Below are 16,075 nucleotides of genomic sequence, written 5' to 3' on the forward strand. Positions count from 1 at the left end.
GTGTGTCAGGCCCCACAAGGAAAGGGGCAGTGGGGCTAAGTCAGCCAGAGGGAGGTCTCTGGTGGAATGTCCTAGGGCTCTCTCTTCAGTCTCATCCCCTTCAGTTATTTTGTAACTGCCTTTGTCACATGTAACTGTGGGTCACATTCAAAGAGCAGGCACAGCAACTTGGCAGTGATTGTGACTTCGTGGGTGAGTACCAGGATCCACGACCTCACGAGGTTTGATAGAGGCTTGTTGGTCAGAAAATGCAGCTGCACAAGTTGTGGGGGCCTGAGAGCTTCCTTGGCCCGAGTCCTTGGGATAACGACTGGGGGATTTCGTGGGCTGTATGCTTGGAATAGGCCCGCAGTGGGGTGTGTGGCTCTGATGAGGCTCCCTCGGACTTCAGCTGCATTACTGGAGATAGAGGGCCCAGAACAAAGGACTCTGTTTAGTTCTGAACTCTACACATCAAAAGTAGCACTGAAAGGTGGGAGCCCAACAAGAGCAGCAGGATCTTTTGCAAAATTGACTGTTATTGGAATGAGCTGCCTGACCCCGAGTTAGGGAAGTGTCCGTGTAGCAGCCTGGCCCAAAAAGTGTGAGGGACGCTCACATGTGACCAAGTCGTCTGCTTCTAGGTGGCTTGCCCAGGATCTGGCATACAGTAGGTGCTCAGTGAATGCTTGCTGAGTGGATGGACTTCCAATTCAGAGATTTTATAATTCGAGAAATCCAGAGGTGGAGAAGGCGGAGAAGCACAAGACAGGAAGGGAGGTTAGGGATGTGGGAGGAGCCGGGCCTGTTGGGGAAGGGGAAGGGGAGAGGGGGCTCTGCAGCCCTGGATATTAGCTGAGAGGTCGAGCTTTGTCTCATGGCTAATGGGGAACCACTGGAGAGTCTCAAGCTAGGGAGCAGCTGTGATGAAAAGGAATTTTCCAGAAGATGAATGTGTTAGCAGGAACCTTTTATTAAGAGATCCTGAACTTCAGAGTCAGCCTACACCTAAATATACAGGCTGATTTTTCAGTCCAGAAATTGCCAATCCTGAGTTTGTGACACTTCAATGTGGGTTGTGAAACTCCCCAAATTCTCAAGTTTTTAAAAGAAAAATCTGTGCCCTATAGCAGTGCCTCTCAGGGGGAATAATGGGGAATATCGTGAAATCAAGTAAATATTGGGATGTACATTCCCCATTTGATAATCATCACTCTTCTAGAGGCAAAGGGGCTGTATTCTGGTGCGATTCATGTGCGTGTGAGTGTTTGTGTACGTGTGTTTAAGGTGGTGGCTTACAAACACATCTGCTTGTAAATACATAGACTGTGTCCGGCAGGGACTCAGAACCTGGCTACTGTGGATGCCTGTGGGGAGGGGGTGAAGCTAAGGGTCAGGAGTTGGAAGGAGACTTAGTTTTTATTATTTACCCCTTTACAGGATTTGAATTGTTTACTATGTAACTATGTTGTCTACAAAATAGGAGAGGGGGAGAGAGCGGGAGGAGGAAGTGGAGTTGACGGAACTTTGTTCAGTGTCAGTCTGGAGCCAGGATGGTAGCTCAAGTAGAGTGTTTATGTTTTTGTTTAATAAAAATGATTCTATTTTTTTCTAATATATGATTATCAGATAATACATTATTATTATAAAGTTAAACAATCCTACTTCTCTCCCCAGAAATGTTTGATATATATCCCTCCAAATTCAAGTAAATATCTAAAGGTGTCGGCATCTCTGCCCATTTGTTATATCTCTATTTAATATAAATATGCCTGTGTAAACATATATTTAATACAAATGAGGTCTTACTGTGTATACTGTTCTGTAAACCGCTTTTTAACCTCACAATAAGTTTTGGATGTCTTTCCATGGCAGTCATAAAACTCCAACTTATCCTTTTTACAGCCACAATAATTTATTCCGTGCCTGTTTTTTTAAAATTATGAAATATTATTTCAAACACATGGAATATTATAGGAAATAGAGAAAAAAAGTTTGACGTACCCAAAGCCTTCTGTGCCCTCAATCTTTTTGTGCGTGTGTGTGTGTGTGTGTGTGTGTGTGTGAGGAAGATCAGCCCTGAGCTAACATCCGATGCCAATCCGTTGTGTCAGTGCGCGCCCAGGATCCGAACCTGCGAACTCCGAGCCGCCAAAGCAGAGTGCGCACGTAACCACTGCGCCACCCGGCCGGCACCCGTCAACCTTTTTGATTCTTCCTTCTCTCCTGACTGGAAGGCTGTTGATTTGCATCCTCCCCATTTATATTTTTATATTGTATCCTATGTGTATGTACCCACAAACCAAAAATTGTATTGTTTATGTGTTTTTTAATTTACAGTAACTGTAATGTACTGTACACATCCTTTTTTTTTTTTTCTGAGAAAGATTCGCCCTGAGCTAACATCTGTTGCCAATCTTTCTCTTTTTGTATCTGAGCCACCACCAGAGCATGGCCACTGACAGAAGAGTGGTGTCAGTCTTAGCCTGGAAACTGAACCCGGGGCCACCGAAGCGAAGCACGCCAAACTTAACTACTAGGCCACAGGGGCTGGCCCTGTACATATCCTTCCCCCGCCCCCCAAAGCCCCGGTAGATACTTGTATGTCATAGTTGCACATCCTTCTAGTTGCTGTATGTGGGATGCGGCCTCAGCATGGCCGGAGAAGTGGTGCGTCAGTGCATGCCCGGGATCCGAACCCGGGCCGCCAGTAGCGGAGCGTGTGCACTTAACCACTAAGCCACGGAGCGGCCCTGTACATATCCTTTTAAAACTTGCTTTTCATTGAGGTTTTGAGATTTATCCATGTTAATACATATCCCTTCATTTCAGCTGCTACAGGCATTCTACTGTATGACTATTCCACAGTTGATTAACTGGGGACGTTTCGGTTGTTTCCAGTTTCTCATTATTATGCATAGGACTGCACTAAACAACCTCGTACACGGGTCCATGTGCACATGAGTAGGAGTTTCTCCAGGGCAGAGGTTTTCTGGGCCCTTCCTCAGATTTGGGTTCAGTTGTGCAGCCAGTGTTGAGAATCACCAGTCTGGGATCTGTACCTAGAAATGGAATGACCATGTCAGAGGGCGGGCACGTCTCTCGCTTCACTAGATATTGCCAGATGAGCATACTGGCTCTTACTCTGCCTTTAGGGTTTGAATTTTTGTTTCCCTATATCCTCTTTTTTTTTTAAAATAATTTTATTTATTTATTTTTCCCCCAAAGCCCCGGTAGATAGTTGTATGTCATAGTTGCACATCCTTCTAGTTGCTGTATGTGGGACGCGGCCTCAGCATGGCCGGAGAAGCGGTGCGTCGGTGCGTACCCAGAGATCCGAACCCCGGGCCGCCAGCAGCAGAGCGCGCGCACTTAACCGCTAAGCCACGGGGCTGGCCCTCCCTATATCCTCTTTGACAGCTCTTCAACATTTGGTATTATCAATCTTTAAAAATTTTTGTCCATCTGAAATAGTTCTTTTCTCATTTTAATTTGCAATTTTCCAATTTCCAGTATGCTTGAGAACTTTTTCTTAACTTTATTGAGCATCGGGATTTCCAAATAGAAGAGAGAGAGAAAGATGGAGATCCCTTTTTCGTATCATACACAAAAATAAATTCCAGATAGATTAAAGACCTAAATGTGAAAAGTAAAATATGAAAGCTCCTAGAAGAAAACAGAGGTGAACACTGGAGTAGGGGTAGTTTCTTGATGACACAAAAAGTGTATACCAGAGAGGAAAAGATTCCTTATTTGACTACATATTAAACTCTGTGACTGAAGAAACCATCAACAAAATGGGAAAACAAGCCATACGCCTGAAATAGGTGTTTGTAAGCCATCTAACCAATAAGGATTAGTCTCCAAAACATGTAAAGAACTTCTACAGATTGTGTGCAACTATGACATACAACTATCTGCTGGGGCTTTGGAGGAAAAATAAAAAAAATTATAAAAAGTGAGGAGTGCCCTTCTCCCCTCAAAAAAAAAAAAAAAAAAAAAGAACTTCTACAGATTGATTTTTTTCTTAGATTCAAAAATCTATCGATTGAGTTCACGTTCATTGATTTTTTTATATTTCTTTTATGAATTCCTACTTGAATATTTTTCTCTGATTTCAATCACTGTATGTTTTCCTTAATAATTTTTAAAACTCTGTATACATTTTATGGATATTTTTGGCTGAAAGTAACAGACTCAAACTGGCTTAAATAATAAAGGAATGTGTTACTTATGAAGGTCGAGTCCTGAGTGAGGCAGCCGGGGCTCTTCCATCTCTCTGCTCTGCAAGGAGCTGATTCTTCAGGCTCGCTCCCGTTGTGGTTGTAGCATGGCGGCAGCAATTCAGGCATCACATCCAGGACCCACCACTGCCCAGAGGACAGGCCACCTCTTCTGAGCTAGGAGGAGACCTTTCCCAGAAGTCCCCTGCAGACATCCCCCCTTGGCTAGGATGGGTCACATCTCACTTCCTAAATCAACCACCGGCAAGGGTGGGATTATTACAATTGGTTTAGACTAATCTTTTGGGGGTAGATTGGGAGTCAGTGACCCTCCATAGAGCAATATTAGTAGCCCTTTGTCATATATAATAAATATATTTCCTCAGTTTCCTATTTATTATAGCATCATTCATAAATAGATTTCGAATACCATATTTCTCAGTCTAAGATGCCTCAGTTATAAGAGGCATTAATATAATGGCCTTTCTGAAGAGGAGAGAACTGTATTTCATGTTCATTTGAAGGAATAAACAAGCATTCCCTACGTATTCAATCCATGTCACTTGCTTCAATACCACAGAGCTGGAGGCTCAGCCTTCTTCACATTTTCCAATTCTCTTCTGGACATTAGTTGTTAAACACAGCATTATGGCCACCGCCGCTTTTTGTAATCCCTGCCTCTAATCTTGACCCTTTCAGCCCCTTTTAAATTGACAGTATAATTTCAAAGCATATAAAAGAATATTGGGAATTTTTTGTCCGCATTTCCTATTTGTATATACTTGTGGTTTCCTTTTTTTTCTTTACTTGAAGGAAACAATATTCCTGAAGTTAATCAGCTTCTTTACAAAGTTTCTGACATATGGATACCTATGTATAGGACCCATGAATAGGTCACACCAATCCCTGCTGGCTTTAACATTTTTATGATCTACTTCAAGAAGTTTGGCAATTTCACTTTGTAGACAAATAAAGCATGATTATATTCTCATTATAAAAATGCAAACAGTATAGAAAAATTTAGGGTAAAAAAGTGGAAGTCCTTCAACAATCCCTAATTCCCAAATTTAGTTTCCTTCCCAAGGGGATCGCTCTGTGAAGTGTGAATCTCCCAAAATGTTACCTGTGGATTTATGCACACACATATGTGTGTATACCAGCCACAGGGTTTTACATTCAGTAAATAATCTTGTACATACTCGGTACTTTTTTCATATAAGTTTGTCTTGGAGATCTTCCCGTGTGAGTTTCCTAATGGTGGACATTTAGGTTGTTTCTAATTATTTGCTCTTACAAACAGTGCTATAATTAACATCCTTGTAAATGTCTCTTTGTGCATATGGACAAGCATTTCTTTAGGGTAGCTATCTATGGTTTGGCAATTTCTGCTGCCTTTAATTGCATTGCCTGGTAGCTGGCAGACGATATTCTGCATGTACAATAACTTTTCATGTCCGTGCTCCATTATAGTGTAAGTTTTAAAAAGATGTTTTAGGCAACAATTAGGAATCTAAGTTTAAGTTCAAATTCTGTGTGGATTGCTGTGGGCAGTTGAGGTGACACTTGAATGAACAGATACCTCTACACATGGCCAAGTTCACCCATGCACAGGCGGTTGTGATAGGGAGCAGGTAAGGTCCCCCCATTGTAAGGCACATCATGATTTCTAGTATATTAAAATATGAGAAAATGCATCTTAGAACAGAGGAGTTATGGTGTTTTACTTTCCCTAAATGAATAGCCCATTGCTTCAGCCCCGTATTTGAATGGTCCTTTCCCTGCGAGTCAGCGCAACTGCTTTACCGCAGCCTCATTTCCCCTGCAGGTGGGTGTGTTTCTGAACCATCAGCTCCATTGATCTGTGTGTCTGTTCCTGTGCTGGTTCAGGGGGCCAGCTCCCCTGGAGTCGTCTTTTTGAGAACTTTCTTGCACATTTGTCTGTCTGTCTACTGCTCTTTCTTCTTCTCCACACTGTCCCTTTCACACGGTGCTTGATTAGCTGTTCACAATCTGCATGATTTTGCATCGCGAGGGATCTGATGCGAGAACACCTGCAGCAGTCAAGAGCGTATTCTCCCCAGGACTGGACACTGAGCTTGCCATCAGTGTGAAGCAATGTCGCTCTCTCTGTCTGTCTCTCATTCTCTCTCTCTCTCTCTCTCTCTCATCCTGTGACATCTCCCAGCATTGCTGCTCCAACATCAGTTATGCCTGAGTCTTGAATGGTGTCAATCTGAGTTGAAAATGTGCCAGCTTTCTTAACATTATCACTAACAGACTGCTTAATTAACCTGCTGATACTGTCAATAATAGATCTTGCTGATGTGCTGGAAAGGAGACCCATGGCCCGTGGTTGGTCTCTCTTTTCCATTTGCTTAGGCTCTCAATGTCTGTGTCTCCAGAGCTGGACTTTCCAGAAGTGGGATGGGAGGGACTAAGGAGGGTTTGAAAGGAATACGGCAGAATTGAAAGTTCTGGATGAGATTATGGAAATGAAATCACTGAAGCAAACTGGCGTTCTTGTTGCTCAAAGGCATGGATGGCTAGTAACCTGTGCATACAGCAGGTGCCCCAAAATGGACAACTGGTGTACACAGTCAACAGAAGAGCTTACAGGGCATGTGCCTTTGGAGTAGGCAGTGAGAACTGTGGGTGTTCTGAGGGAGGAGGCTGGGGGTGGGTGCTGTCATTCTGAGGTGGCTTTTAGGGTTTTCTCTGTCTTTTTTTCCATCCAGGAAGCTTAGAAGAGAGGGGAGCATTGTCATCCCAAAAAGTGTCCTAGAGGGGCTGTCTGAGGGCAGAGAGGCTCGGTTTTCACTTCCTTTCGTGCTTTATCTTTCATCTCAAGTGGTTTTGTGTTTGAACCAAAGTCCTGCTGTGTCCTGCTGTGGTTACATTGCACATTCGGAAATTCCAGAGAGCAAGTGAGGTGCCACCATGAGCCTGGGGCTGGTCGACCATCACCTCCAAATCCATGCTCTCTGTTCTCTTTGTCTGTCTGTCTCCTACACGCACACACACACACAATGTCTCCGACATCCCTAGCTTGGGCATGGGTGCAGAGGCTGTGAGCTCAGCCAGCGCCCAGAAATCCTGTGGAGGCGCGAAACGCAGTCCCTCCTTCTACCCCTGGGGAGGCCGGGCAGAGTGGGCCAGGGCTCCTGACCTTAAGCAGATGCTCGTCCCCTGGACCGTGTTCTTGTAGCCTTGCCCTTCCTGGAATGGTGGTGGTGGTGTGGCGGTGGTGGAGGGGCTCTCAGAGGGCAGAGACTGATTCCTTTCAGGACAGAAAACCCCAATATCCTCTCCAACAGTTGTGTCTCCTGAGAACTGAGGGCCTGGTAGTCCCAGGGGCGTTAGGGATGCAGAGCATGCCTACCTCCACTAGAGGGCGTGTCACCAACACACAGGCCGGGTGCCCCCTTCCCAAGGCCACCCTGGGAGCCCTAAGGGGCCCTGGGGCTGGCAGGAGCTCACCTCTGAGGGTGAGGAGGGGGAGATGCACAGCCAGGATTGGAACCCAAGCCCAGCTGGGTTGAAACCCAGGCTCCCAACCTCTCCTCCTTTACCTCAGATGCACCTTCCTACTTCTGGCAGTCTCGATGTGTGTAAGACAAGGCTTTTTCAACATCAGCACTACTGACATTTGGGGCTGGATAATCTTTTGTTGTGAGGGCTGTCCTGTGCACTGTAGGATGTTTAGCAGCATCTCTGGTCTCTGCCCACTAGATACCCCCACCCCAGGTCGTGATAATCAAAAATGTCTCCAAACGTTGCCAAATAACTCACACAATCGCCCCCAGTTGAGAGCCACTGTTTAAGAGAGGTAAGCGTGCCTGCTGTGGGGACAGGAGGGACCTGACGCAGAAGAGGTCTGCCCGTGGTTGCCACTGCGGCTGAGTGTCGTGTGGAAACATGAGAGCTCCTCAGAGATGGCATATGTGCTGCAAATACATTTTAAAACTGTCTTTGGTCTCCTGCTTTTCTTCTCCAAAGACTGCAGAGCATCTCGGTCTTCCCCTCTGTTTATTCCACCTCCCCACTTTATTGAAACGGGAGACTGAGGCTCAGAGACCCCCTAGTCTCAAGCCACCCCTCACCTGCAGACCCCTGTCCCCCAGCTTCGAGCACCCTGGACCACTCTGCTCCCCAGTGCTGGCTCGGGCACCAGGAGCATCTGTGGTCCTCCTCCCACTCCACCTGCCCACGAGGCCCTGCCGCCCTCCAGCTCCCCAAACCCCGGTGCCCCCCCACTGGAGGGAGTGGGGAAGCAGCAGGTGTTGATGCTAATCAGCGTTCACAGCCCAGAACTGCAGTCGCTCCCAGGCTCACACACTCCCCAAAATTAAACACTCATTATACAAAATTAATTGACATTAATTAGCAAAAATTAAAACTTTAAACACAGCAAGGCGCTTTTGGGGGAGGAGGGAAGCAGGCGGGCTCCACATTTGTCACCCCCCACTCCCCACACGCCCACCACCCCTAAGTCCCCCCACTTCCATCCTGGAGCAGGGCTGGAGGAGTTCAGGCGAGGTCGGCACCGGCACTGGTCCTGGCCTAGGCCCGGCCATGTGAGTCCCAGGAGAGAGGAGCTGAAAGAGGCTCCCTGTGCTGGTGACCAGCTGACAGGTGGCCCCCAAACTCCAGGATCCAGTGCTTAACTAAGGAACCAGGAACCCTCCCCTCCGCCTGACTCCCCATGGTCTCAGCTTAGATGGGGGGGCAGGGCCACAGAGGGAAACTCAACAGTCTGAAGCAAGAATGTAGGAGGTATGCCTTTAGCTCTGCCTGACCCCCCTTCCCCGAACCCTCCCATCTCCTGGGTATCCAAAGAATTAGGCACTGTAGCCTTTCAGCCCTGTCCCACTGTGCTGTGTGACCTCAGATGTCACCCCCCCCCCCCCCCGAGCTTCGATTTTCCATCCATATGATCAGGGGGCGGTGCTGGGTGAGCACTGAGGTTCCTGCCTGCTCTGGCACCTGCTGTCAGGGAAGCAAATCTCCAGGAACTTGATTCACTCTAAGGAACAAGGGGCTGAATGTGGGGGGCTGGCATTTCAACAGGATGCCCAGAAAGGCAGCCCAGGGGACTGAGTTGCTGAGGGTGGAGCATCAGGTGCCAATGATGTGTCTTCAGGCCAGAGAGCCCTCCCAGATGGGCATCGCTTCGCCTGCCTGTGGGGCCTGCTCCTGAGGAGAGGCAAGCAGCATCCTTCATCACTGGTCGCTCTCTAAGCCCTGAACAGTTTCCCCCTCCTCCCTAACACTGGTTATTTTCTACCTTTGCTCACCAGGTCCCCAAGGGCCCCCAAGTCCCTCACTAGGCTGATAGGCAGATGCACAGCAGAACCATACCTTCACCCACTGCGTTTGAACGCAGACTCAGCACTTACTCAGAACCTTTATTTCTTGGGGAAGGGAGGCTGGGGCGAGGGTGGAGCCCAGTGGTCTTCTCCAGCAGGCGGAATGCCATCCTCCCCCTCAGTCCTGCTCCCTGCTCCCCTCTCTTTCTCCAGCCAGCGCCAATATCTGCAACGTGGTCCTGATGCGGTATGGGGAGCTGGAAGAAGGGATTGATGTTCTGGATGGTGATGGCAACCTCGTGGGCTCCTCCAAGATCGCAGCCAGACACGTGGGTCGGCCCCGGGGCTCCGGGGGTTGGTGGGGGCCAGGAACAGGGAGGGGGTTGGATTTCTGTAAACGTTTTCATTTCTCAGGGGCTCCTGTCCACAGCATGCTAGCTCTGTCCTCTAGATCTCTCCTCCTCACCCTGTCCCCACTTCCCGATATGAGCCCCAGGCCTCGAGGTCTGTTCCCAGCCATGCTTGTTCCCCGAACATCCCTGCTTCTCTCCGACTGCCCTGTCATCACCACTGTGAAACGCCCCATCTCTTGTCCCAACCCCTCAGGACCCAGCTTCTCTGATATGTTAATTGGTGAGGGCAGAGGAGCAACCCCCTGTGCCCCAGAGCTTTCTTTTCCCTCCCCAGAGCCTAGGGCCCTGCTCCCTGGGCCTTCATATCCTCTTGGATAAGAAGAGGAAGGCTGGGAGCGGGTGGTTTGTGGTTCTGTGCTAACAGGCCCTTCTGCAGGTGACACCTCCCCCAGGAGTGAGTGTGGCCGAGGTGGAGGGATTTCAGGCTCGAGGGGGAAGCCACGGGCATGGTTTGGGGAAGGATATTTTGTTACAAGAAGGCCCTCTTTCATTTCTGGTTTCACCAGCCTCACCCACTCTAGCACTTGTAATTCAAAAAGAAAATTTCCAGTCTGTTTGTGCATCTCCCTATGCTTTCCAGCCTTTATCCTAATGGTGGTTAATGGCTTGTCCTGCTCTGGCCTCCAAGTGCTGGGACGGTGGTCAGCTGTGAGCATTCACCTCTGCTCCAGCCACTGTCACTCATCAGCTCCCACGGGGGCCCCGAGCCTCCCCTGTGTCTGTGAGGCCTTCTCCATGGCCTCTGGTGTGGGAAGGCCCCTCTCCTTGTCCCTGTCCTCCCCTCCCCACTGGTCTCAGGGAAGGTGAGTGCCTGTCCAAGGCTTGTGAGGGGCACAGGGCTCCGGGGTGCCAGTGTCAACCCTGCATCCTCTGCTTGCCGCACTGGCTCTGGGCCCCTGTCATTCCCACACCTGTTCAGGAGACTGGAGGGACCCTTTCCTGGGCCTTCCTGAGGCTGATCATGAAGGACCCAAGGTCCTGGAAGAGATTTTCAGCCCTGAGCCCATCATCAGAGGGCATTTGGGCTCAGTTTCCTACCTGACCCAACCTCCTATCCAGCCGTACCCTCTTCCCTGACTTGCTGTGAGGGAGGCCGACCGTGATAACTCCTCCTCGTGGTCCAAACAGCAGGGAAGCCCCAGGTCTTCTGCAGCCTGGGCTTCCCTCAGCTTGGCTGGGTCAGCCCCTTGCTGTCTGGGGGAAGGCTCCAGAGATCCGTGGGCTACGAGCCATTCCTGGAGCCTTCTCTGAGGGCTGGGAGCCCGTGGAGTTAAAGGAACTCCCCACGATGACTGTCAGAGTGCAGCACTGCCACTGAGCTGTGCCTTGACCACGTCCCCGCTCCTCAGGAACCCCGAGGGAGCCCCCGTAGGAGACACAGCAGACACGCAGCAGAAGCATTTACCCCTTACAAAGCCAACCTCTTGTCACTAAGAAAGCCTCTCATCCAGAGCCAGGAGATGAAAGATCTTCCAGATCTTTGACTTTAAGGGATGTCAAAAAGAAAGAAAAAGTAAATCCCGGAATTTCTGTCCTCCCTCGGCACCACGAGCCTCACGCAGCTCGGCAGGCCCCAGCTGTTTGTTCTGGTTCTTCCAGCACCTGTTTTGTTTCTAGAGCATCCTAAGTCCTCCATATGCTTCCTCCCCAGCCTCTGCACCCTGCCACCTGGGAGGCACCTCCCTGGGCACAGGCCCCTCCCTGGGGCTGCTTCTGTGTTGCCACCCCTTCCTGCCATGTCGCAGGTGACAGGGATCTGCTCTTTTCAAATGTGTGTGGTGGGAAGACGGGGGTGGCTTTTTTCTGTTGTTTGGAATACAGTTTCGTGAGCAATTCCATGAATTATTCCATTCAGCCAGATGTGCATAGCAGTGCTACACACACCTAGGAGCTCCGGGGTGGGGTTTGCTGCCAGGCAGCTGTCCCCCACCCAGGACCCCTGTTCACCACAGCCTCTGCTTGCCCCTCAGGCCCTGCTGGAGACAGCGCTGACGCGAGTGGTCCTCCCCATGCCTATCCTGGTGCTACCCCCGATCGTCATGTCTGTGCTGGAGAAGTGAGTTGGGGCAGCCAGGACAGAGGTGCCGCCATCGGGGAGGAGGCGGCGAGGGAAGGGGAACTGGCTGGCCCAGGGCAAGGGAGAGGGAGCAGCTGGCAGCCCTCCTGCCTCGATTTGTCCAGACTCTCCCAGGCAGGCTGGCCCTGCTCTGAGGAGCTGGCTGTTCTGTAGTGTGCATGTCTGTGTGCATGTGTGTGTGCAGTTGTGCGTGTGTGTGAACATGCTCTATTAGTGCATAGTGCAGGACCAGTTGTGAAGAGAGAGTCTGAAGATTGTGGTAGGAAGATTGTGGTAGGAAGACTAGATTTGGGGCCAGCGTCACCCCTTTCAGGCATCCACCATGAAGCAAGTCACCACTAACTGAGCCTCAGTTTCTCCATTTATAAAGTACAAATAGTGCTAACCTCCCTGCCTCCCCCAGAGGGATGTTCTGAGAACATATACTTGTCATGACTATAAAGCAATAAGGGAACACAATAATAACAACAATGATAGAGTGATTCTATTAACTAATGAGTGTGAAATTGAATCGTGAAGACGGAAATGCTGATCACAGGAGAGGTTGAGCAGGGAGGGAGGGATGGGCCGATCTTCATGCAGGTGTGGGCAGGCCCTGAGGACTAGGGTGAGTCTAGGGGGACAGCAAGGAGCAGGGCAGGGTCTGGGTGGGGAGCAAAGTGAATAAAAGCATGGAGGTGCAGGTAAAATGAAGTGATCGTGCCCGCCCTCCTGGAGGCCTAGCCTGAGTGGGGGCCCCTCAAGTCTGCGCTTGGGCTTGGGGGCAATGCAGGATAAGGACAGCGTGGGCCACTCCACCTGGGCTCTGGGGCAGGGGCTTCTCCCCGGTTTGGGGACCTTCCTATTCCCACAATACGAATTATAATGATGCTAACATCTATTCAGTACTTCCTAGATCTCAGCCCTCTCTCAGCCAGGCCTGTGCCCAAAAACCATCTCTTCCACGAGGCCTCCCGACCACCCCATTGAGATAAGAGCCCCCTGTTACTCCCCTGCCCCTACACTGCTGTATTTTCATTCACAGCACTTATCAATATCTGAGATTCTTTATCTCATTGTTTATTATCTGTCTTCTCCACGAGAATATAATCTCCATGGAGGCAAGTAAATTCCTTCCGTTTACTGCCCCGCACAGCATCTAGCACAGTTCCAGCACATAGTACATGCTCAGTGTTTGTTGAATGAATGAATGATCTTATTTAACCATCACAACAATGCAATGAAGTAAGTATGATTTCCTCATTTTACAGATGAGGAAAGGAAGGCCAAAAGCTTATAGTCATACACTAGGAAATGGCAGAGCCAGGAGTGGCCCAGGAATACGGCTGCAAGGCTGGGCTCTTCCTGCCACAGGGGCTGCCTCTTGGGTCTTCAGATCACATGGCATAATCAGCATGTCCTTGGGTCTTGCCCTGCGTGGAGACAGGGGAGGAGCAGATTTGGGGGCCTGGCCTCAGAAAGCCTGTATTTTGATAAGAGAGATGGGCATGACCCACACAAGTCCACTGCAGGTGAGACCAAGGTGACCTTGAGGGGAGGGAGGGCTGGTCTGGAGGAGAGGGGCTGCGGCTGCCTCTGAGAACAGGGCAGGGTTTCTGGGGGTGGGAGGGCCTTCTGGGCAGGGTGTGGGCCCGTTGTGTGGACTTTGAGGAGTCCAGCGTGACAGAAGCAAAGCGTGCTCGTCGGGGCCAGCTAATGAGGGGCCCTGTGTCCAGCCGAGATGATCCCTTCGTCACCCTAGAAGAGGGGGGAGTTGAGGGGTGGGGGTACCTGAGCAGGGGTGGGCACGTTGAGCGCTGGGATTTAAGAAAATTAACCTCTTATGAAAGTAGCAAAAATAAACAGATCCGAGGGGAGCAATTGCTGTTGTGCTCCTGACCCTTGTGAACTGAGGCTGTCCCCACATCCCAGTGACTGCAGGAACACACAGGGAGACCACCAGGCAAATGAGGAAAGTAGGACTTCTGTCTTCAAGGCTACTGAATCCCGAACCTGGAATTTGCTGGGGAAAAATGTGGTCTGAGATGCCTTCCCGGTTGGCATCTGAGTTGGATTTACAGAAAGTGGGGTGATGGTTAGTGTCCCATTGGTTTGGGGACTTAAACTCAGCTTCGGAAGGCATGGGAGGTGGTGGGGGATTGTTCTAGTTCTGGGATCTGCCCAGCGTCCAGGCTGCCCTGTGTCTGGCTCAGCTCAGGGTCCAAAGAAGCCCCTTGGGTAGGTAGAGCCGGGTTAGCGCTCAGTTCTGGCAGCCTTGTGTATTTGGTTGGTCCTTCCGTAAAGCTCCTGGGAGGGTCTCTGGGGAGGAGAAAGAGTCCAGCCCGGGTTCCCCCAAGAATATCAAGCTAACCAGACCCCATTTGTTCCCTCAAAGACTTACTAACCTCCCATATCTCCAGGGAACTGCAAGACTGTGTGGCAGGAGGGACAGCCGAGACTCCTGGTAGGAAAACAAAATCTGGGTTCCTGCTCCCCCACTTTCTAGCCAGGCTGGTCAAGGAAACTCCCTCAGCCTCAGTTTCCCACCTACAGAATGAGGCACCTGCCCCCTTCCCCACCTTATTTGCTACGCTTTGCATTTGGTACCGTCCCAAAGGCCCTTGGCTCTTTGCAGGGGCCCCCTGAGCACCCCGTACCCTTTCCAAGCAGGGGTGCTGGTGGCAGGGCCTCTGCTGGGGAGGCTGATGGGGGAGGCTGATGGGGGAGGCAGCGCCACCCTCAGGGAGCCCCAGTTGGGTGAGGGAGTCAGGACAACCAGGGAAAAAAGACAAAAGAACACTTACAAAGCAGCCTGCTTGCAAATTAATGGAGTGCAAACTAAAACTGTGCTCTAAGTGCTGAGGGAATGCACAGCAATGGGAGACAAGCTGTTGTGTGGCGGCCCGGGCTGGGGCCCTGCTTGCCTCGCCTCTGGCCTCAGTTTCTCCTCTCTGGAGGAGCACTCAGAGATCCTCGAGGTCCTGGGTTTCCTGCTGGCTAAGAGATGTGGGAGCCTGGTGTGTTCAGGTGTCCCTGTTGCTGAGACTGAAAGGAAAGAGTCTCAAGTCAGAAGCAGAGGAGCCTCCGTCCCAGCCCAGAACATGGGGATACATATGTCCTCCAACACACACACACACACACACACATACACACACACACACACACACACACACACACACACACGCACGCACGCTTGAAACATCCCCTGTCACTCTCCCCTCGGGCTGAGGGCTCACATTCCAGCTTCACTATCCTGAGGAGGAAGCTGGTTGGTTTCAGACCCAGGGCTGGGGGATCACATCCCCCCCAACATAATCCCTCCAATGTAGAGGCCAGTGCAGCAGCTTGCTCTCACCGGCCCTGCATCCCTGGCCCTGGAGTTTGCCCTCCCCCACAGGCTGGGTCTCAGCTGGGTTGGGGTTCGGCCCCAACCCACCATCCCGGATGGTGGTTCCTGAGGCCGCTCCCCAGCCTCCCTCATTCCCTGGAATCCGGGTCTTTCCTTTTTCCAGGCATTCGCACATCTCTCCATCTGCATATTTTAACTCCCCCAGCTGCCTTTCCAATCCCTCCCTGCCATTTTCCTCTCCTGCTCCCCTCCCCCGTCCTGCTGTGTTCACTCTCCCGCCTGCTCTGGGCTGGGACTTCAGAGGCTCCTGTTAGGCTGCTGTCTCGGGCCTGCCTCCTTCTTGAGTCGGAGCACAGGCCTGGTGCTTCCTGGACCCCTTTCTCAGTGGGGACTTCAGCCAGTCACTCGTGAGAGAGGAGCCAAGGTCTCAGCCCCACGTGGAAGGGGGTCTGTCCCGCATGCCCACCAGAGTTCCCAAGGAATGAGTCTATGGCCTGCCCCTCACCTGCCAGGGAGGGAGCTTCACTCTTTCTCCCTGTCACCTTCCTTGCCCTCAGTGACCCTCAGGGCTGTGCCTCCAAGAACTTCACACCTCCTGGCCCCTCCCTCTGCTCTGATCCCCCTCAGGGACTGAGGTCCCAGTCACTGCCACTGGAGGAGTGCAGCCTCTTCAGAGCCAGGCTTCGGGCCCTGTGTGCAAGTGTGGAGTAAGCCTATGGATCCCACCTCCTTGTCCCGCTGGAGAAGGT

General features: G+C 50.7%; 1 protein-coding gene across 4 annotated transcripts in view; it reads left to right on the plus strand.

Moving 5' to 3' along the window:
- SFXN5 (sideroflexin 5) overlaps positions 1-16,075 on the plus strand; it is a 112,993-nt gene that overhangs the window by 75,735 nt on the left and 21,183 nt on the right. For 3 of the 4 annotated variants that reach the window (XM_058550953.1, XM_058550951.1, XM_058550952.1), the window contains 2 exons: positions 9,722-9,837; positions 11,892-11,977. In XM_058550953.1, coding sequence (XP_058406936.1) covers positions 9,722-9,837; positions 11,892-11,977 — 202 coding nt within the window. The remainder of the gene's footprint in view (positions 1-9,721; positions 9,838-11,891; positions 11,978-16,075) is intronic. The other variant, XM_058550954.1, reaches the window with a different exon arrangement.

Source organism: Diceros bicornis, chromosome 12 (assembly GCF_020826845.1).
Source record: "Diceros bicornis minor isolate mBicDic1 chromosome 12, mDicBic1.mat.cur, whole genome shotgun sequence".
NCBI lineage: Eukaryota > Metazoa > Chordata > Mammalia > Perissodactyla > Rhinocerotidae > Diceros > Diceros bicornis.